Consider the following 23,050-nt stretch of genomic DNA (forward strand, 5'->3'; position numbering starts at 1 on the left):
AGGCCTGGGAGCAGAACTGAATCAGCTCCAGGGCCCAGTGATTACAGTCAAGAGCCAGCACTCAGGGCCAGACTCCGGAAGCCCAGCCCCACATGCTCTCTCCCAGCTCAACCATCAGCCAGCCAGGCTGCAGCTCCTCCAGCCTGGACAGCTGCAGAAGAACTGGGTCAAGGCAGAGAAAGAAAGCCACAGGGGTATAGGTCAGAACCAGGGGCTGACAGGGCATGTTACTCTTGGAATTCATATGGGGTAGAAAGATCTGGAACTGACGTGTGGTTCACAACCAGTGACCCCTCTAACCAAGGACTTCAAGCAGTGACCCAACCAATGACTTAGAACCCCTTCCCAGTGATCCACCTGTGAATAACCAACAAAATTAACCCAAATTATTCCAAGCACTAATGACTGCTAAGTGAACCCCACCTTCATAATTGCCACCAAAGGCTCCAGACAGATACCCTTCTATCCAGGGAGCCTACTGTGACCCCCAACCAGTGGAATCATCCAACAAAAGTCACTATTTAGTGATCCCCGAAATAACCAGTTATTCCACTAAAAATGATCCTATTGTGTCTTCTAGCAATCTCCCTAACAAATAACTCTTAACCTTAAACTAATGCCTTGGTTGTTAATTGCCGTGGAAAGACCCAGCCCACTGTGGCTGGCACCTCCTAGGCAGGAGGTTCTGAACAGTACAAGAAAAGCAGAACTAGCTGAGAGCAAGCAAGCAAGAATTCGTGGGTTTATTCTCTCTCTGCTCTCGATTGTGGATGTGACACATTAAGTTGCTGCCCTGTCTTCCCCAAAACAACAGGCTGAAACTTTAAGCTGAAATAAGCCCCCTTTTCTCCTCCAACTTGCTTTTGGTCAGGATAGGCGGGTTTGGGTTTTGTTTTCAGATGTGTGTGTGTGCATTTGCTGGAGGACCACATGAATGCAGATCGCTGAGGAGGACATCAGATCCCCTGGAACTAAAGTTACAGGCTATTGTGAGCCAGGTAAATGGGTCCTGGGAACCAAACCCGTGCCCTTCTGCAAGAGCAGCAAGGGCTCCTAACCTCTGTACCATCTCTCTAGATCCTTGCTCAGGATATTTTAGCACAGCCATAGGAATGAAACAGGTCCACTAGTACAGAATGCTGTCCTCCAACGCTATCCTTAATAGCTATGCCACCTTCATCAAAAGCAACTGTGGCTATGAAAGACCCTCAAGGTCCAGCCTGTGGCCATTCCTTTATAGAAGGAGGCAGTGGGGAGGGCCATTGGCCACTCATCAGAGATTCCAGCCACTCTCTTCTATACCTCTCTCCCAACTATCTGTAATTCTCCTTGGGCTGCACATGGCCTCCTGATCTCTAGAAAGGCAAGAGTGTGTAACGCTAATTGAAGGGGACTCCATTTGCATAGCCAAGGGGAAAGTAAGCGTCCATGCATAGGGTGTCTTAAAGGTCACCCACACCCCTGTTTGTAACCCTCACCTTAGCTCTGTAAGTACATTCAGTACACTCATTGGTTCCCCAAGCTAGACCTGAGTGGAATTGTACCTTAGTTCCCTGTTGTTCTTGCCTTTAAGGTCATTGGCTCCCTATCTATTGTCCCTGTCTTCCCAGGAAAAGTTCACACACAACAAAGAACACCAAAACACCAACAGTGACCCTTCTTAACGGCCTCCTAGTGGAAACCTCCAACTAGGAACTGGCTATACTTAGCTCAATAAACAGCATCCTCAGCCAGCAATACTAAATAGCACCCTCTGTCATCCCATTGATCTCCAGGGCTGACTGGGCTGGTCAGTTGGCTAGGCAGGTGTCCCCCTCCTCCCACCCTGCTCTACATGGGTCTGTCCTGAAGCTGGAGTATGGGAGTATCTGTGTTCCCCTGCTGGAACTTCAATATGAGTTCCCAAATGGTGCCATCAAAGGAATAACCCTCACCAATGACCCCTGGCAGTGAACCCCACATACTGGCACAATAACCGATGCACCAGTCACCCCACCTGATGATTCCATTAAGAATCATCAGGCCCTCTTGTGTTCAGAGGTGTCTCCTCCAGCTCCTCTAGACTGGAGATTGTGTGGAACAGACATGGGAGAGCCCCTGACACAGGACCTGGCATCCCCTTTGGCTGAGAGAACCAGAGCTCAGGTGTCAAGCCTTGAGGACCAATACAAAGATGAGTGACCAGAAATGGGTCGGAATCAGACAATGAAGAGCAAAGTGGGAGGTCCCAGGTTCTTACCTGGTTCTCAGAGGCTCCAGGGGTTGGGCTCAGCCTTGAGGTCTCCTTATTCTTTTTCTTTCTTCCCTTCCCCTTTCGGCCCCTCCCCTTTTTCTTTCCTTTGCCCTTGCGACGAGGGGTGTTTTTTTCTGGTTCACCCTTGGGGGCCTGAGGAAAGAGTTCTAATCAGGACTAGAGACTCTCCCCATTGGAAAAGCCATCCTTGACTCACTGAGGGCCATGATATGGTCCATCATTGTCATTCAACCTGTGGTTCACTTAGCTACATGTGTGTGTATGTGTGTGCATGCATGTGGGTGCGTGTGTGTGCATGTGTGTGTGCATGCATGTGTGTGCGTGCGTGCGTGCGTGCGTGTGTGTGTGTGTGTGTGTGTGTGTGTGTGTGTGTGTGTGTGTGGAGTGTGCACAACTGTGTGCAGATGCACATGAGACCAGGGGTCAGCCTCGGGAGTCATTCCTCAGGCACCATCCACCTTTTTATTTTTACTATTGTTGAGACCCATTTTATCATTGGCCTGGAGCTCACCAGTTAAGCCAGGTTGACTGGCCAGTGAGCTCCAGGGATCTGCCTGTCTCTGCCTTCCCAGCACGGGGAGTTACAAGTGCCACCATGTTCAGCTTTTCCACACAGGCTCTGGGGACCAAACAGGTCCTGGTGCTTGAAAGCGAAGGTCCTTTCCTGACTGCGCCATCTCCCCGTGCCCGGACTGATTTGTTGTTGTTGTTGTTGTTGTTGTTGTTTTAGAGACAGGATTCTGCTATCTAGCCTAGGTTGTCCTCAAAGTCACAATCCTCTTGCATCAGCCTCTGAATACAGAGATGGCAGATGTGCCTCGCCACACCTGGCATGCTATGTCACTTGAGGTTAAGGCCATCTCTTCTGGGATTAGTCCTGTGTTCAGGGTGGAAAGCAGCTCGACTCCTTGTTTCTGGGTCATAGCCCGCTCTTTCTCGAAACCTAGAGCCAGTCACCCAGGGCCCCTCACTCACCCCTGTGGTTGTAGGATCCGGGGTTTCACAGCCAGGCAGGTAGAGCTCACAGGCCTGGAAGGCAGCCTGAGGGTCTGGAATCAGCAGCAGCTCCTGAATGTCTCCCTGCACAGGAGGAAAAGGAGTGGCACCATGTCTCTGTCCCTCGTTCCCCAGAATATCTCTGCCTCTTCCTTCCATAGAGCCTCGGAGCTTTCCACCCACAGCACCCTAAGGAGAGGGAGGCCTGGGGCATCTGTCACCCTAAGGAGGGAGAGGCCTGAGGCGTCTGTCACCCTAAGGAGGGGGAGGCCTGGGGCATCTCCACCTGTAACTCAGAAGCAAAATTCTCACCAGCCCCATGACACCACAGGAGAAAACACACCAGCATGATTTATTTAAAGTGAGTGTGTGTACAGGCACAGGTGTACCAGGTCGCTCGCATGTAGAGGTGAGAGGAAAACCTTCAGGATTTAGTTCTCTCCTTCCACCATATTCATTTCGGGTTTGAACTCAGGTCAGCAGGCTTAGCAGCAAGCACCTTTACTGACTGAGCCATCCCGCTGGCCCCTAGTTAGTCAACGTGACAGGATCTAGAATTACCCTGGACACCAGCCTCTGGGTGTGGCTGTGAGGGATTCTCTACATTAGGATAACTGAGATGGGTGGGCCCATCTTAAATGTAGTTAGCACGTTCCTTGGGCTGGGGGCCTGGACTACATAAAAAGAAAAAGCTGAGTTGAGCGCCACAGTCTCTGTTTGGTGACTTCAGGTACAGTGTGACCTGCCACCTCACGCTGCTGCTTGCTGTGATGGATTGTAGCCTCAAACTGTGAGCCCACATAAACCTTCTTGGGGGAGCAATAGGAAAAGTGACTAACACACCCAACATCTGCCCCCTGAAGCGTCATGTCCCTTTCTCCTCAGGTCACCTCCATGTACCATGTTCTAGATACCAGCTGGCTCACTGGAGAGATGAGGTTGCTGGGCCTCCTGGAAGGTTCACACCTCAAAATCACAGAGTATAATCTCCACACCACACCAATAAGAGCAATCTGCCCCATTCCACAAACACTCCAGCGCTGAATCGTGTGCTAGTCTCAGTCACCTGGCACACGGTGACATGATTTCTTGTTGATTTACTAATGGTCTCTTGTATGCTTCTCTGTTCTGTTCTAGTTTAGGCTGAAGGCAGAGCTCCCCTGCCTCTGCCTCGGTTTCCCCTGCCACTGAACTCCATACCTCAAAAGTCTCCTCCCTGCTGTCCTGGATTCCCATCATGGTGAGTCCTGCTGTGCTGATAAACCGAGGTCCCTGACCAAACATGGGGGGCTGAGGGTCACAGTCAGTCACCAGGGTCACCTTCTCGCCACTGACACTGACCGCCACACGGTGCCACCTACAGGAGGAACAAATCTCAGTGCAGGAATTTCTGCAGGGTGCCCTTTCCCCTTCCCCATACTCACCTGCCATCCATGAGGTTGACCTGCTTGGGGAGTGGACTGAAGGATTCACCAAGGAGACCCAGAGCCGGCCCCAGTGCCAACCCCAGCTGCTGGACGCCCTTCTCATCATAAATAGACAGAAGGACAGACCGATTGGCTGGCTGGCCCCGCACAGTGAACAGCACAGAAAAGTTCTCAGGAAAATGCCCGTCTGTGTGGGCAGAGGGAAAGGGGGCAGTTAGACAACCAAGGTGACTTCACCCTTCCAGGATGACCCCCCACCCCAGCCTTCCTGCCCTGACTCACCTGGAAAGAGCTGCAATGTGGGGACACTGAGCAGGCTGGACTTGCCCACCCTGAATGCTCTGTCACCCTGTGGAATCCTCTGGGGACAGGAGCCAGGCACCTCGGCAACCCCAGCGTGGCCCTTGTGCACCCCCAAGGCTTTCAGCACGTCCACTGGCTCTGCTGTAGAGAGAAGCCAGAGTGAGGAGGCCTGATCAGAGCGCGCCTCGGACCTGACTCCACAGTCCCCAATCCTGAGAGCTGCTCAGAAGGCTGAGGCAGGAGGATCTCCTCCTGCTCTGCAGTGAGCTCAAGGCCAGATCTAGCAACTTAATGAGACTCTGTCTGGACATCGGGAAGAGAAAACAAAAAAGCCCAAATCTCCAACTCCATAAGACTTGCTCAGACTTTGGGGGCTCCCTCCTCCCCCGTGTGCTAACTAACATTCTAGGGAGAAGCAGGCAGCCTGGGACCAGCAGCACCCCCGCCCCCACTACCCCACAGATGTTCCTGCTGCATCTGTCTGTTGACTCTGGTTAATTTTTTTCCTCTAAGTTTTCAGTGAGAAAAAAAGCTGACCTAGTTCTAGGATGAATCAAAGGTTCCTGGCCGGAGCCCCAGAACCAAGCCTTCCCCTTCTCCCTACGCCCCCACACCGGCTTCTTGGGCAGCTTCCCGGCATGGAGCCCCCTTGCTAGGGAAAAGCCACAAGGAGAAGAGGGATGTGTGAGGGTGCACTCTTTTTAGACCCCTTAGCCTCTTTTCTCTGATCCCCAGCACCGTGCCCTCCTCCCTCTGACTCCCAGATCCCACAGCCTTCTCCCTCTTATTCTCACATCTAATGCCCCTTGACCTCCTCTATCTGACTCCCCCATCTAACTTCTACCCTTTACGCTTCTCATGTTCCTCCATCTCACCTGGGGAGGGCTTTATCACTTTCTGACCTCCTCCTTCTGACATCTATTTCTGATAACCTCCCCTTCTCTCATCCCAGGAAAGAAAGAATATGTCTGGCCCAACAGGCCCCTAATCCAAGCCATCCTTGCAGCCCCACCCAGGCAGTTTGGCCAGTCTTAACTGGATCCACATGGTTTGGGCAGTGCTGGTGAGGGCTTCCCCTGGGCCCAAAGCCCCTGGCCTGTCCCCTCCCATAGCAAACTGTCCCACTAACCCCCTGACCCAGACTCTTGGCAGGAGCCAGGTTCTGCTGAATCTGCCATGAACTCACTCCAGGGTGGCTCAGGCTCAGGGTGACTTCACCACTGAGAACAGGGTTGGGGGACCACACTTGGGGAGGAAGGGACTTGGATGAAGACCTCCATCCCAGCACCTCCTTTATGTCCCAAACTGTGGAGTCCTATACCGGTCCCAGCATCCTTGCCCCTGTCTATTCTACCTTCTGTTCCACTTGCTTTCTTGGTACTCTCTCTCCTCTCTTCTCTCCCCTCTTCTCTCTCTCTCTCTCTCTCTCTCTCTCTCTCTCTCTCTCTCTCTCCACTATCTGTAATTGCCTCTTCAGTGGTCAGACTGTCATTAAGAGGTATTTGGATCACAGCTCCCCTGGGGCTGAATTTGGGCTCTCAGGCTCTGCTAACCACAAGGGTCATGCCCCAGTGGACATCCCAGCTGTCCCCTCTGGACTGGGAGCCCCGGGGAAGATGTACATCCACAACATCATCCAGTACAGCAACTCTGCCCAGCTCAGTTTGTTGTTTTTGTTAGATAAAGTCTACTGTGAGCCAGGCTGGCCTTGAACTCCTGGCCCTCTGCTGCTCACCTCTTGAGTACCGAGATTACAGACAAGCACCACCATGACCCATGTACACAGCTCAGGGATGAAACACAGGGGTTTGCACATGCTAGGTGAGTGCTTTACCAACTGAGACACATGACAACAGATTCTGATTCCCTTTGGTTACTGCTAACTCCCATTTCAAAAGTCCTTCCTGCCATATAACCCCAAAGACTTTTGCTTCAATTGCCAGTCCTCGCTGCAATGACCTTTCAGTAGCTAATTGCCCTTTCTCTCTCGTGGCTCGCAGACAAGGAGGCACACAAGAGCCATTGAGCCTGTGGAGCCAGCAGGAGGGGTCAGGAGCCTCCCAGACTCTCCCCACATACACACCCTCTCCATGCCTTGGCCAAGGCCTCTAGGGAGATGCCTAGTGGAGTCTAAGATGTGGAGGAAGGCAGATAGAGAGCAGACTAGGTCATGGATGGAATTCGCCAAAAATTCACATATGAAATGTTTTGAGCATGGGACTTGCCACTATTTGAGGTGTAGGCAGTTAATTGGATGACAACTTTTGAGGACTGTCAAGATGGCTCAGCAGGTGACGGCACCAGCTGCCAGGCCTGATAACCTGAGCTTGATCCCAGGAACCCATGTGGTGAAAGGAGAGAACTGACTCCTTCAGATTGTCTGACCTCCACATGTGCACACATGCAGGCACGCACACGCAAACACACACACACACACACACACACTAAATGTAAAAAAGAAAAATTCTAAACCTGTTGCCATTGTTCAGCATGAGTGGGGCCCTGGCAACAGAGTTCCACACCATATACCACACAGGCCAGACTTGCAATGGGAGGGAGACGGAGGCTCTAACCCGAAGGAGACTTCTCCCACGCCATGCAGGGGAAAATATGACCAAGTCACTGAGTGGGCGACTGGTTGTGGAAGATGACAGCATTTGCCTGTGGACCATGGGGAAGCATGTGTGAGAATCTTTAAACATAGGGGGGTGATCTTCTGTCCCGGTGGCAGATGGGGTTGCCTGGGTGTGGCCCGAGTTGCACATTCCTGGAGTCCCAGGGGTCTTGTATTCTGAACCAGTGTCTGAGGTTGCATGACCCTGAGGTTGTGTGAGCGTGAGAATGGAGCCTAGGTCAACACGGGGTTCTCCACGTGGGCAGCAACCTCCCCAGACTGAACAGAAATTGGGAATGTGGGGTCTGTGTATGCCCGTGGCCTCTGAGGGACAAAATGCATCTTCCTTTACTTCTGGGAGGTGAACTAGATCATAGAAGCCCTGGTCATTCATCACTTGGAGAGTCATCGTGTCCTCTCACCATTGCCACAGAACCCTGGGAGGCGTGGCTGGGGCACCAGGCCAACTACTCACAGCTGGGCATGCGTCAGCGATGACTCACCGGTCCCTCAGCCCTGGGGACCCCCTTGGAGGCCCTGAGAAATTCTTCAGGAAAAATCACCCCAGGATCTTGCAGCTGGGGTGCGATGCAACTTCCATAGGCCGCGCCAGCCAGCTCTCGGCGCTCGTCCAACCCAGCCCCACGCCGCACCCAGCCTCGCCCCTCGCTGCCGCCCTCCCGGGGGCCCCTGTCCATGGTGCTGATGCTGCGGCTCTAGGGAGGGGGGGAGGGGAAGGGGGGGAAAGGAAGCCAATTTCCGGCAAAGAAGAGAAGATGGTGTGAAGTCCTTGGGAGAAGTGCGAAGGGTGGGTCAGAGAGATGGCTGGGGTGGGTTGCTTGCGGACAACCCTGAGTTCAATTCTGGAACCACATAGTAGAAGGAGAGGCCTGACCCTTGAAAGTTGTTGTCTGACCTACACACACACACTGAGGCACGAGTGTATACACACACACACACACACACATACACACACACACACACAGAGAGAGAGAGAGAGAGAGAGAGAGAGAGAGAGAGAGATGAATGAATGGATGGATAGATAGATAACATAATTTCAAAAAGAAATCTGAATTCCTAATATGTCCACTGCACTCACCACCAACCGCAGAATCAGCCACTCATGTTCCCACAGGCAATATTATAAAGCCCTAAATCCCAACTGCAGCCAAACAAAGACAAATAAACACAACTGTAACACACCGATTGCTCTAACCATCATCCCCATGGTTTAGGAATGAAACATGGTAGTGAGAGTGCTTGCCTAGCAAGCTGGAAGCCCGGGATTCCATCCCCAGCATTACACACCCTGCCAACCCAGCACTTGGAGTATAGAAGCAAAGGATTTCAAGTTCAAGGCTGCAGCCTGTGCTACATAGTAAATTTGAGGCTAGCCTGAGCCACATGAGACCCTATTTCATGTAACAGACAAGGGGAGGGGAGGATTACAGCTCCTCAGACCCGCTGAGCTCACATCTGACCACATACACCCTCCCAGGGATTGCCCTGTCACCCACATTTACACAATCCCAATGAACCCTCACACCCAAGTGCACACATACAGACAAACCTCTGTAAAATACAGTTTTGGGTTTATTTTTGTTGTTGTTTGTTTGTTTTTTTAAAGGCAAGCTCTCATATAGTGCTAGCCTCAACTTCACTATGTAGTTCAGACTGGCTCTCAATTCCTCATGCTCCTGCCTCCACCGCCCCCAATTCTGTAGCTGTGGATATGTACCATTATGCTCGGTTTTATATGGTGCAGAGAATGGAACCCAGAGCTTGGTACATGCTAGAAAGGCTGTCTACTAACTGAGCTACAGCCCTGTGCCCCACCCACCCACCCAGTGCCTCTTTAGAGACAGGGTCTGCTTATGCAACCAAAGATGCCATTAAATTCAGTATGTAGCCCAGATTAGTCTTGAACCAACAATCCATCTGGTTCTTCCTCTGGAGTGTTGGGATTGCACCATACCCACAGCATTCATCTTCACACGTCAGCTTGTAAACACTGCCACACGTTTCCTGGCAACATCCCCCTCCCTAGTGGTCACATACACATATCAGCTAGAGCTAGGACCTAGGGTCTCCACATCACCATGGCACCCGTTACGAACAACCTCTCCCTTGCACACATGTCTTGGAGTCTCCTTTGCACCCTTGCACCCTTGAGGTCTCCCTTCCAGCCCTTCGTCCCGCCTCACCAGCCAGCGTCCAGGACACGAGCTGCAAGGAGGCCAGGAGCAGGCAGAGGCCGGCCCGAGGCTGGTTCAGTCTCCGGCAGCTTCTCATCCCAGCAGGCCCCTGTGCGCGAAGGCCAAGGGAGATGCAGACTGGGTTGCGGGGAAGCAGTCACTTTGGACAGCCTGAGTCTGTGAGGATCTGCAGGAGATCCCGCCCTAGCCGCGCCCTGCGCTTTAGTGCCCTGGCCGGGCGGAGCCCGGGCGAGAGGCGGGGGACCCACAGCAGCAGGGAAAAAGTTTGCGAAGTGTGCGCCACACGGTGATTGGCTGTCTGAGATCGGAGCCCTTCTTGCTGGACTTCACTACTTGGAAAATGGATCACGCCCACCAGCCCTAGAATCCCGGGGTGGGGACGGAGGAGTCCCAGCATAACGCTAAATCTTCTCCTTCAGCGCGGGCTCTCTGCCTAACTCTCTCAAAGGCTGTTTTAGGCTGATCAAGCCTCCAGTCTCAGTGCTAGCAAGATAGCTCAGCAGGGAGCAGCACTTGCCACTAAGACTGATGACCTGAGCTCTGTCCTGAACACACCCCACGTGATGAAAGTACAGAACTGACTCCCAAAAGTTGTCCTCTGACTTCCACACACATGCCATAGCACACACACCCCTCACACCCGGGACACACAAAATCAAAGCACCTAAAGATGTAGTGGCGCATGCTTTTAATCCCAGCACTTGGGAGGCAGAGGGCAAGTGGATTACTGTGAGTTCTAGGCCTAGCCTGGTCTACATAGTGAGTTCCAGGACAGCCAGAGCTACATAGTGAGACTCTGACTATAAATAAATAAATAAATAAATAAATAAATAAATAAATAAATAAATAAGTCTTCAGCCTCCCCTCAGACACGGAATCAGAGTTAGCTATACCTAACTCTTTTTGCCTCAAGGCCGGCAAAGGCATGACCCCAAAGCTTGCCCTTCAGAGCCCCACTTCTTCCATAATCCTTGTCCCAGATCCCCAAACTGTCCTAGTCACTCTCTAAACCTCCATTAGTCCACATGAACCTCAGAATTTGGAATTTGATGCCTGGTACCATCCTTAAACTCTCACCATGGACTCCAAACACATTTCCAGCCTTCTAGCCAACTTCTGTGTACATCCATGTGTTTGTGTGTGTGCATGGGGTGGGTTTGCACACATGTATACACCCATATCTGGAGACCAGACAGAGCCTGGCCACTGAACCCCATGAATCCTCCTGTCTCTCTCTCCACAGGAATTGCATGCCAGGCACTGGCTAATGCAGTCAGCTTTTTATGTGGGTGCTGAGGATCTGAACTCGGGTCCTCAGATTCAGGTCCTCTGGTTTGTACAGCACACACTTGAGAGGGAGCCATCTCTCCAGCCCTCAAACTTTTTTTTCTTTCCATTTTATGGAGTGCTTCTTATTATATGAAACTCTCTGCCACTGAGCCACACCCAGGCTGTCCCCCAAGCTTTCAATCCCCAAAGAAAGGAATTGGCCTCCACCCCTCCATCCCTTCTGCCTCACCCTGAAATCATTCAAGGGAGACACCCACCCCAATCCTAAACCCCCATCAAATGAGACTTTCCAGGGTGCTCAACCCCAAGAGGGTCAGGCACCACTCTGCAGTTGACTGGTGCAGACAGGCAGGAGTCAGGGGAATTCGCCCAGGAAGAAATCACAGAGGTGTGTCTGTTTCCAAGTGCCCCTCATAGGGAACTGGGAGGGGCCAGACAACTCCCTCCCAGCCTTGGTTCCTCAGACAAAGAGTCTCTGTCCCTGGAGAGGAGGGGGTGGGGCCCTGTGTGGAAGAGATGGGGTTCCCCAGGGTGGAAGGAGAAAAGAAAATCTCCTCTCCCCAGAGACAGCCTTTTCCAAATAAAAGGTCATCTCGAAGACCTAGACCTGGCCACCTTGCTAGGAAGTTCTTCCAGCAGTCTAACTACTATTTTTGATATGTATTTATTCATTGTATGTATGTATGTATGCATGGTCTCTTGCACACATATTTCAGCTCTCCAGGATAGTCAGAAGACTAAGAGGGGACAGTTGTCCCTTCTCTTTCTACCATGTGAGTCCCTGGAACTGAACTCTGGATCACTGGGCTTGGCAGCAGCTACCTTTATCCAGGAGACATCTGGCTGCCCCTAGTCTCACTTCTTGACATCTGACTTTTTGAGAGGAGGGCATGCTGGGACAAAAGCCAGGCTTTGTGCATGCTAGGTGAGGGCTCTACCTCCAATTTATATCCGTACTCTGCTCTGACTGACTTCCGTCAGTGAAGACTCTGTCTCTTCCCCTGTGCAGACAGTAAGAGAAAAAACGCCACTCACTCCTGAAGCTCACTGACATGCCATAGAAAACTTAGAATCACTTATAAACCAACAGCAGGGGTGTGGCCTGTGGTCCCAGCACCTGAGAGGCTGGGGGTCTCAGTTTCAAGCCCACCTGGACTACAGAGGGTGACCATGTCCCCAAAACACAAAAAGTTGGAGGACTGGTGCGAGGGCCCACAGGGTGAGGGTGCTTGCTGCCAAGCGGACAATCTGGGTTGGATCCTGGAACCCGCAAGGTGGAAGGAGAGCGCTCCCACTTGTGTCCTCTGACCTCCATGTGCCTGCCATGGCATGTGCACACACAGAGAGACAGACAGACAGACAGACAGACAGACAGACAGACACACACACACACACACACACACACACACACACACACACACACTATGCATGTTAAAGGTGTGCGCCACCACAGCCCGGCATCTTTTGAAGTTTTTTAAAAAAGCAAAAGGTGCCAGGAGGTGGTGGTACGCACCTTTAGTCCTGCACTCAGGAGGCAGAGGCAGGTGGATCTCTGTGAGTTCGAGGCCAGTCTGGTCTCCAGAGCAAGTGCCAGGACAGCCAGAGTTGTTACACAAAGAAACCTTGTCTCAAAAAACAAACAAAAGAAAAGAAAAAGGCACTGTCAGGCCCTGAACTGCATATTTATTTATTTATTTATTTATTTATTTATTTATTTATTTATTATAGTTGAGACAGGTTTGGACTGAATTACTCAGACTAAAGGAAAACAATCGCTGATCGTGATGGTGCAGCCTTTAATTCCAGCACTTGGGAGACAGAAGCAGGTGGATCTCTATGAGTTTGAGACCAACCATCTTCATATCAATTCCAGGACAGCCTGTCTGGAAAACAAAAATGAAAATAAAATAAAACAGACAGGCTACACTCCTTCTTAAGAAGTTTCCTTTTACTGGGGGTGGTAGCCCACACCTTTAATTCTAGCAATCAAGAGGCTGAGGCAGATGGATCTCTCTGAGTTTGAAGCCAGCCTGGTTGGTCTATAGAGTGAGTTATAGGACAGCTAGGGCTACACAGCCCTGTTTCAAAAAAAACAAATAAAATAAAATAAAACAAACAAGTAAATAAACAAAAACTCCCAGACTCTCCATCCTCCTACCTCAGCCTCCCAAGCCAGTGTTGGAATTACAGGCCTTTTGCTCCTAGGCTTGGCTCTGAGAAGAAACATCTCCTAGATGAGAGTTAATGCTGCTGAGTTTAGCAGTCTGCAGCTGCCTGTCTAGGGCCAGCCTCAGCGAGGTCCTCCCTGACCTCTGGGCTCTGCAAGGGACCCAGTGGCTGGGGTTGAGGAGAGTGAGCAGTAGGCCCAGCGGGGGTGGGGCAGGGGCTGTGTGGCGACGTCACAGGTTCCTGAGAGGATCAGCATGGCCTCCCAGCCTCGGAGTGTGCTCATCTCTGGCTGTTCTTCAGGGATCGGCCTTGAACTAGCTGTTCTGCTGGCTCATGACCACAGACAACGTTACCAGGGTAAGGACTCACTTCTAGCACTGTCTCCAGTATCACACCCCCCTGGGGGAGGCTGGCCCTGGGCCTAGGGAAGACTCTGGACATGTAGAGGGACACTGTCTATTACACTCACTTGGGTAACTCTCTCATCTCATACATGCTTCTTTTTTCTTTAAGATTCATTTATTTTTATTTTATGTGTATGGGTGCTTTGCCTGCATGTGCACCTATGTCCAAGGTCAGAGAGGGTGATGCATTCCCTGGAACTGGAGTTACAGACAGCTATGAGCCATCTTGTGGGTGTTGAGAACTGAACCTTGGTCCTCTGGAAGAGCAGCCAGTGCTTGTAACCGCTGAGCCATCTCTCCAGCTCCTCACGTGTATTTCTTGAGTACTGGATAGCGGATAGGAAAAGTTATGAACAAAAAACTATGTGTGTGTGTGTGTGTGTGTGTGTGTGTGTGTGTGTGTGTGTGACCAGGTAGTGTGTTTGCCTAGCATGCACAAAGCCCTGGGTTCCATGCCCAGTTGTGGGGGCACATGCCTGAATCACAGCACTCAAGAGGTAGACAGGAGAAATTAAAAAAGTAAAAACGAAAATAAATCCGCACCAAGTCAGGTCCATGAGAGGGCACATATACCAAGGCTGAGGCAAGAGGATTCTGAATTCAGGATAGCCTAGGCCACATAGGGATACCTATCTCAAAACAAAATAAGCAAGCAAACAAAACCCCTCCACTCTGGGTAGTGTGCAGTGGAAGAGGAGAGAAAAGAGAGGCAATAAGCAGATTTTTAAAAATGCAGGCTGGGGATGGTGATGCAGGTCTGTAATCCTACCATTCTGGAGCAGAGGCAAGAGGATTATGATAAATTCAAGGCCAGCTAGGCCATATGGCAACATCTTACCAAAAAGAAAAAAAAAAAGAGTAAGAGAAGGCAGAAGAGAAAAAAGACTGTAGCATGCCTGGTGGTAACAGAGCCAGGAGTGGTAGCACAAGCCTGTAGTCCCAGCACTCAGGAGGCAGAAACGGGGATCTCTGGGAAACTGAGTTCAGCTAGGGCTACATAGCTAGTATTGACTGCTCTTGCAGAGGATCCTAGTTCCATTCCCAGCACTGACATAGTGGCTCACGACCATCCAGGACCCCAGTTCCAGAGCATTCAACAGACACATGCATGCAGACAAAAACATCCATACACATAAAGTAAATAAATAAACCTTGAGGGGGGTGTTGGGGAGGATCTGTCCCAGAAAACATCTCAAAGGAGGCTGGCTTTAACATTCGAGGATGGTCACTGACAATGTTCTCAATAAGCCGGATTACAGCTCCAAGATGAAACTCTTACTGTCTTACAGTGCACCTGACCTTGGGGCCTTAAAGGGGCCTTTAGCTACTGCAGCTGTGCAGTTCATGGCTGCGCTGTGCAGGCCATCCCTGGATCCTCTGACCCAGAGTATTTGGGAGAGAAAACTGGCAAACATTGTCACTTTAGAGCCAGCTGTCAGGGTGAGGACATCACCCCGGTTGGCAGAGTTGATTCTTCCAGCCTTCTGGGTTAGAGGTGGACATAGTTGTGAGTGTGAGAGCATGAATTTCCCTGTGAGCAAAGCTGCATGCCTGTGGGTAGGTATATATCTTCTAAGGGGCCTACGACCGGGCTCAGCAGGTAAAGGCGCTTGCCACAGAGCCAGAATCCTGTGATTGAAAACATGGTGAATGAAGAAAACCAATTACTACAAATTGTCCTCTGAGACACACACACACACACATACACACACACACACACACACACAAATACACAAAATAAAAGTAAAACATTTTTTAAAAATAATATTTCTAGGGGCTGGAGAGATGGCTCAGAGGTTAAGAGCACTGGCTGCTCTTCCAGAGGTCCTGAGTTCAATTCCCAGCAACCACATGGAGGCTCACAACCATCTATAATGAGATCTGGTGCCCTCTTCTGGTGGGCAAGCACACATGCAGGCAGAACACTGTATATATGATAAATAAATATTAAAAAATAATAATAATAGCTGGGTGGTGGTGGCACACACCTTTAATCCCAGCACTCGGGAGGCAGAGGCAGGTGGATCTCTGTGAGTTAGAGACCAGCCTGGTCTACAAGAGCTAGTTCCAGGACAGCCTCCAAAGCCACAGAGAAACCCTGTCTCGAAAAACCAAAATAAATAAATAAATAAATAAATAAATAAATAAATAAATAAAAATAATAATAATAATATTGCTAAAGAAAGTTGGGTTTGTTTTGTTGTTGGTTGCACTCTGTGTGCGTGCGTGCGTGCGTGCGTGCGTGTGTGTGTGTGTGCAGGTGCCTACCAAAGACAGAGCTCAGGGCCAGCTACTTGCTAGGCAATTGCACTACCATGAAGCTGCATCTCTAGTCTTTTGTTTTGTTTTTGAAACACCACCTCACTATGTAGCCCATGCTGACCTTGAGCTCAAGACCCTCCTGACTCAGCCTCCTGAATGTTGGAGCGGCAGGCATATGCCCAGATAAAGGTAGTGTTAACTACCTAAGACCATTCTGAACACATCATGTCAATTCTACTCAATGGGGAACTCACTCACTCTCTTCTTCCTCATTTTAGAAATGGGAAACTAAGGGGCTGGGGTTGGGGCTGGGACCCAGTTGGTAGAAGACTTCCGTAGCACAAAGGAAGTCCTAGAGATGGCCTGGAGGTGGTGGCGCACACCTTTAATCCCAACACTCAGGAGCAGAGGCAGGCAGATCTCTGAGTTCCAGGCCAGCCTGGTCTACATACTGAGTTCTAGGCCAGCCAAGGATACATAGCAAGACCCTGTCTTTGAACAAAAATAGGATGGCTAGAAAGATGATTCAGTGACTGAGAACACTTGCTGTTCCTGCAGAGGACTTGGGTTCAGTTCTCATCATTCACTTGGCAGCTCACAACCATCCATAAACACACACATGCTTGCAAACAAAACACTCACACACATTGAAAAAATGGGAGGTGCGTACCTTTAATCCCAGTATGTGGGAGGCAGAGGCAGGGGGATCTCTGAGTTTGAGGCCAGCCTGATCTACAGAGTGAGTTCCAGGACAGCCACGACTACCCAGAGAAACTTCGTCTCAAAAAAACAAAAATCGGGCCGGGCGTTGGTGGTGCACGCCTTTAATCCCAGCACTCGGGAGGCAGGGACAGGCAGATCTCTATGAGTTCGAGACCAGCCTGGTCTATAAGAGCTAGTTCCAGGACAGCCTCCAAAGCCACAGAGAAACCTTGTCTCAAAAAAAAAAAAAATCAATCAATCAATAAAATAAACAATGATAGGTCTGAGAGACAGCTCACTCCATAAAGTGCTTTCCACACAAGCGTGAAGACCTGAGTTCTATGCCTACACCTAAAAAAAGCCAGGCTCAGCACTGGAGAGGCAAAGGGAGGTGGAGCCCCTGGGGCTCACTGGACAGCCAGGCTAGCCTATTCAATGAGGTCTAAATTCAGGAACAGACTATCTGAAAAGTAAGGTGGGGCTGGCCAGATGGCTCACAGGTCAGCGCATTTGCATCTCAAACCTGACAAGCTGAGTTCACTCCCCAGAACCTACAGTGTAAGGAGAAAACTGACTCCTCAGTTGTCTGCTGCCCTTTATGCGTGTGCCAGGGCTTATTCGTGCTACGAGTGGACACGTGCATGCATACACACACACACACACACACACACACACACACACACACACACGTTTAATTGAGGAGGGGCAAGTAATTGTCTCCTAAGGAATGACACCCAGGATTATCCTGTGGCCTATACATGGACAGACACACAGATGAACACATACATCCTACAGAAACACACAGAGCAAAGAAGCCCAGAACCTGTCCATTTCTGCTCTCTGCCTCCAGTGGTGGCCACCATGAGGGATCTGGGGAAGAAGGAGCCATTGGAGGCAGCTGCTGGAGAGGCTCTGGGGAAGACCCTCAGTGTGTCCCAGCTGGACGTGTGCAGTGACGAGTCAGTGGCTGACTGTCTCAGCCACATCGAAGGAGGACGAGTGGACGTGCTGGGTGAGACTCGGAAGCCCCTGGGGTCACTCACTCATCATATTGACGCGAGTATTATGACAACTTCTACCCTGGTTGGCCAAGAGGCAAAAGTACCAATCCGTTAATTAGAAATTCCAGACTTAAGAGGAGAGGCTGCATGGGAGAGATATCCTCATATAAAGAGAAAACCACATGTGGTTGGGAAAATTACTTCAGTGAGTCACTGGAAGACAAGAGGGTGATGAGGCAGCCATTCATGTCCCCATGGAGCCTGCTAAGGCGGGTGGGTTTGGCCATCTTGGTGTAATTTAGGGGGGGCGGGCAGACGGGAATTGCTCACGGATGGTATGACAAAGATTTGGTTTCCTGTAGCTCTTCCTCCACCCCCTCTCCCAGGCCCGGAGACCTGTACAAAACCCAAACTTCTTAATACCAACACTCTCTGTGCATCCCCTTAGTAAACAATGCAGGAGTAGGCCTCGTGGGGCCCCTGGAGGAACTCAGCCTAGCTACCATGCAAAATGTGTTCAACACCAACTTTTTTGGGGCTGTCCGTCTGGTGAAAGCTGTGCTTCCGGGCATGAAGAGGAGGCGACAGGGCCACATCGTGGTGGTCAGCAGCGTTATGGGGCTCCAGGGTGAGTCTGGGGCCCCCCATCCAAGATTAGAAGGGTAGCAAATAGGTTTTAGCTCATAATCCAAACTTGTCTTGAGAATGATCCTGAAGAAAATGTTCTGGGATTGATTGACTATGTCTGTCCTGGTGTAAGAGTGGGCAGTAATGGTATGCATGTCATGGACAGCCATCCACATCCCAGAATCAACTCCACCTCTGGTATACCTGAAACATCCTTCCATTCACACCCCTGAAATCCATATGAACCATCAGAACTCCTCCTCCTCCTCCTTACAAAAGCCCCATCAGGCCCTAAGGATGTATATACTGTTGGAGTTCTGAGACACAGCAGAAAAGACAGAGATCCATTTGTGATGTCTGCCATGGACCTACTCCAAAAGCCACCCACTTGCCATCTATGCTCCTGGGATCTTGTTCCTCCTCAAATCCTGGACATTCTCTGTGATGTGATTCCTTCCCCAGGAAATCCCCTAATTGTACCCGCTATGGAAAATCATTAACAAGTCACTGTGCCCGTGGACCTTGGGGATGGCATAAGTAAATGGCTATAAATGCAGGGAAATAAGGGAGTTTCCTGGAAGCAGGTAGAGCTGAAAGATGGTGACATTATCCAGAATGACCTCATCCTGATGCTATGTATGCCCATTGCACAATTCCATACACCTGTGATTCTGCCCCTCATTCAAATGTTCGAATCCTCCTTGCTCTGTGTTCCAAAGACCTCATCACCCGGGGACCCATAAAGTCTATCACTGGCACACACATCCTTGAGTCCCCCTCCCTCCAGGTGTCATGTTCAACGATGTCTACGCAGCCTCTAAGTTTGCCCTGGAAGGATTCTTCGAGAGTCTCGCTATCCAGCTGCGGCAATTCAATATCTTGTGAGTTGGGCACTTGGACAGCCACGGGGAAAGGGAGAGGTCGATGCAGGAGACAGTGAAGAAGGGAACACGGAAGGCAAGCTAACAGGGCAAGGCACTAATGAGGTCCAGCCCCTCCCCCCCCCCACCCTCGCTGAGGACTGGTAGACAGTTAACGATTGCTTGAGAGGAAGAGACGACATTCTGCAGCAGTGTAGCCACTGGTGAGGAGCCCCCAGCCCCATGAACAGCCCCTCCCTCCATTCGTTGTAAGCAACCCCCATGAAACTCACTAGGTCACAAAAAAGGAAAAGACATGAAAGTAGAAGGGAAGCTGGTTGGGAGGAGAGAGGGGTCAGTCAGAGTGGGAGGGGTTGAGAGGGGGTGAATATGATCAAAGTACATTATGTGATTAAGATACCCATTATTGACCAGTTGTGGTGGCGCCCACCTTTAATGCCAGCACTCAGCAGGCAGAGGCAAACAGATCTCTGTGAGTTTGAGGCCAGCCTGGTCTACCAGCCTAGTCCCAGGATAGCCAAGGCCGTTACACCAAGAAACCTATACAGGGTTTCTCTGTATAGCCCTGACTGTCCTGGAACTCGCTTTATAGACCAGTCTGGCCTGGATTCACAGAGATCCACCTCCCAAATGCTGGAATTGAAGGTGTGCGCCACTACCACCCAGCTTCAAAAACATTTTTAAAAAAGAAGAAGAAAAAGAAACTCATTATTGTGCATAATTAATATATGCTAATGAAAACCTTTCTCAAAGTGGGAAGAGGAGAGAGGAAGGTGGGGAAAACAGATTGAGGAGGAGACTGGGAATGAAGAAAGATGAAGCAATGCGGAAGAGGGTAGGACTACGGTTTAGGAGAGTGCTGGCCTATCATGAGAAAGACCTTAGGGTCAATCCACGCTATTGCTGTAAAATAACAATAAATACTAAGGAGGGACCAGACCTCGTAATACACAATGTCCCAGCACTCAGAAGGCAGAGGCAGGCAAGGCAGGTCTCTGTGAATTCAAGGCCAGCATGAGCTACGCAGTGAGACTGTCTCAAAGTAACAACAGTAATAATAACACCCGGAGAAAATGAGAAAGGGGACTAGGCCAGTGTGTGCTTGCTGGAGCCCCACATCCAAGCCCTGGCCCTTTTCCCAGCATCTCAATGGTGGAGCCAGGCCCAGTTGCCACTGACTTTGAAGGGAAACTCCTGGCTCAAGTTTCCATGACAGAGTTTCCAGACACTGACCCTGACACTCTGGGCTACTTCCGGGACTTGTACCTGCCAGCCTCCAGGGAGCTCTTCCGCTCTGTAGGACAGAGCCCACGGGATGTGGCCCAGGTAAGTAGACAGGCACTATGGTTCAGGATGTTGGAGAACCTTGTAAGTCCCAGAACTCAGGGTCGCCTCCTACAGGTCATTGCCAAGGTCATCGGTTCCACCAGACCCCCACTCCGAAGACAGACCAACGCTCGCTACCTCCCACTCACAGTGCTTAAGGCCATGGACCCCTCTGGAAGCCTGTATGTGAGAGCTGCCCACAGGCTCCTCTTCCGATGGCCTCACCTTCTCAGCCTTGGTCTTCGATGCCTGGCCTGTGGCTGCCTCCCAACCCGTGTGTGGCCTGGATGAGCAGAGCAGAACTGACCCCTCTCTCTGGACAGCAGGTCTCTGCCCATAGATCATACAGACTCACTTTTTCACTCATCCGGGTTCATGGTTAAAAAAAAAAAATTGACATGGTCTCACTATGTAACCCTGTAACTCACTATGTAGACCAGGCTAGCTAGCTAGCCTCAAATTCAGAGATGGGGCTGACTCAGCCTCCCAAGTGTTGCAATTAAAGGCATGAACCACCACACCCAGCTACCTTTTTTTTGTTAATATGTATGCTAGCCAACCTCAGAGGTCAGGAGCTGGAGTACAGTCTGTGTGAGCTGCCCACCATGGGCACTGGGAGCTGAACTTGGGTCCTCAAAGGACCCTCTTAACCACTGAGCCACTTCTCCCATCCAAACCTTTTTTTTTTTGCATGTTTGTGTGTGTGTGTGTGTGTGAGAGAGAGAGAGAGAGAGAGAGAGAGAGAGAGAGAGAATGTGTGTGTGAGAGAGAGAGAGAGAAAGAGAGAGAGTGAGTGAGTGTGTGAGAGAGAATGTGTGTGTGAGAGGGAAACAGAGAGACAGAGAGACAGAGTGTGTGTGTGTGAGAGAGAGTGTGTATGTATGAGAGAGAGAGTGTGTGTGTGAGAGAGAGAGACAGAGAGAGACAGTGTGTGAGAGAGAGAGACAGAGAGAGACAGAGTGTGTGTGTGAGAGTGTGTGTGTGTGTGAGAGAGAGAGAGAGAGTGTGTGTGTGTGTGTGAGAATGTGTGTGTGTGTGTGTGTGTTGTGTGCATGTATTCTGTGTGTGAGTGCACACTCGTGTGACTATATGTGGATTGTGTGCACGGGCACTGTGTACATGTGTAAATAGAGACCAGGGGTTGGCATCTTCCCCAGTTGCTCTCACTTGCCTTATACTTGGAGGCAGGGTCTGCCAACAGCACGAGGTCAGGTGTGGTGGTGAACGTCTGCACTCCAGGATGCAGAGGCAGGAGGGCAGGAACTCAGCGCCTTTTCTTTGATCTTAGGCTTAAAGATGGAGATAAGACCTCCATTTGAACATCACTTCTTCCTAAAGGTCCCTTCTCCCTATCCCCACTGATTTCATCAATCCCCACATTACCTGTTTTCAGTGGGCTGTTCTTTCCACCTGTTAGTTGTCCTCTGACTTCTACATATGCACTGTGGTGTTCATGCACGCACACGAGCACACACACACACACACACACACACACACACACACACACACACACACACACACACTCGGAAGTAAGAAAGAAAGAAGTGTAATTTAAAATTCCACAATAAAAAGATTCCTTGCAGTTTGGGGTCCAGTGGGAGGCAGAGGGTGGGCGGGTTCTGGCTGTGGCTTTGCATCACTTTGGATTTCCTGAGGCTGAGGCCATGAGCCCCTGGTCTCACCATACATTCCTATGCTGCTGAAATCACACTGAGTCAGACTCAGCTACATAGGAGGGAGAACCCTCATCGCCAAGAGTGGTGACGATACAAACAGACACAGCAAGGGGAAGCTAGTGTTAAACACTGGCTGGATGCTATTGCTGACCTGACAGGGAGACTGGCCAGAGTTCAGACTATGCTGGAGACAGGCCCACACTTAGTTCTGCATTGTTATACTCCAGCAGCCTCCCAGACCTCCCTCCCTGCCTGCCAGCCTCTCTCCCTTCCTTCCACCCTCCTTCTTCCCTCTCCGCACTCCCAGGAGATTCTTGTGCTCTAACATTGAGCAGCACTCTAGAGCCCTTTATTATTTACTTTTTAATGATGTATTTGTTCTTGTTTTCTGTGTATGAGTGTATCTAGGCATGTATGTGCACCAATTGTATGCAGTGCCTGAGAAGGCCAGAAGAGGGCGTTAGATCTCCTGAAACTGGAATTATCAATTGTTGCTGAGCCACTGATATGGGTGATGGAAACCAGGGTCCTTTGCAAGCATTGCAAGTGCTTTTAACTGCTGAGCCATCCCTCTAGCCTAGTGGTTCAATTGTTTGCATCAATGTAAAAGGCCCATAACACCCATAGTGATGCTCCAGGGAAGCCAGCAAGCCAGCATGAAGACAGCAGCCCTTCAGGGTAGAGATGCTCACACAGCAATTGCAAAGGCACATATCCGGGCCAAGTTATCTCATGAACTCTGGCACACGTGTGAAATGATGTGTTCATTCTTATGTTTATATAACAGCAAAAAAAAACACCCTGGAGACAGCCCATTGATCCATCAGTAGCAGACCAGACCCAGAAATGATTATACAAGACAGAATGTATTGCAGGTTTGAAAGAGAATGAGGAAACCTGTT

The 23,050-nt window shown here is 50.4% G+C and overlaps 2 protein-coding genes across 2 annotated transcripts in view; one reads left to right on the forward strand and one right to left on the reverse strand.

Annotated features, from left to right (window-relative positions):
• Positions 1–13,552, reverse strand: part of Col5a3 (collagen type V alpha 3 chain) — a 51,795-nt gene extending 38,243 nt beyond the window's left edge. Inside the window, exons 1-11 of the mRNA XM_035444199.1 lie at positions 13,411–13,552; positions 10,004–10,170; positions 9,794–9,898; positions 8,098–8,310; positions 7,604–7,641; positions 5,595–5,632; positions 4,960–5,199; positions 4,675–4,864; positions 4,451–4,607; positions 3,230–3,334; positions 2,240–2,386 (exon numbers count right to left, since the gene is read on the reverse strand). Coding sequence (XP_035300090.1) covers positions 2,240–2,386; positions 3,230–3,334; positions 4,451–4,607; positions 4,675–4,864; positions 4,960–5,199; positions 5,595–5,632; positions 7,604–7,641; positions 8,098–8,310; positions 9,794–9,898; positions 10,004–10,170; positions 13,411–13,552 — 1,542 coding nt within the window. The remainder of the gene's footprint in view (positions 1–2,239; positions 2,387–3,229; positions 3,335–4,450; positions 4,608–4,674; positions 4,865–4,959; positions 5,200–5,594; positions 5,633–7,603; positions 7,642–8,097; positions 8,311–9,793; positions 9,899–10,003; positions 10,171–13,410) is intronic.
• Positions 13,553–17,459: 3,907 nt separating this feature from the next.
• On the forward strand, positions 17,460–20,937 carry Rdh8 (retinol dehydrogenase 8). Its single transcript, XM_035444366.1, has 5 exons — positions 17,460–17,649; positions 18,087–18,266; positions 19,053–19,146; positions 20,289–20,472; positions 20,548–20,937. The coding sequence occupies exons 1-5, from the start codon at positions 17,499–17,501 to the stop codon at positions 20,761–20,763; spliced, it is 825 nt and encodes a 274-aa protein (XP_035300257.1). The 5' UTR covers positions 17,460–17,498; the 3' UTR covers positions 20,764–20,937.
• The last annotated feature ends 2,113 nt before the right edge of the window (positions 20,938–23,050 follow it).

This window comes from Cricetulus griseus, chromosome 4, assembly GCF_003668045.3.
Source record: "Cricetulus griseus strain 17A/GY chromosome 4, alternate assembly CriGri-PICRH-1.0, whole genome shotgun sequence".
Classification (NCBI taxonomy): Eukaryota; Metazoa; Chordata; class Mammalia; order Rodentia; family Cricetidae; genus Cricetulus; species Cricetulus griseus.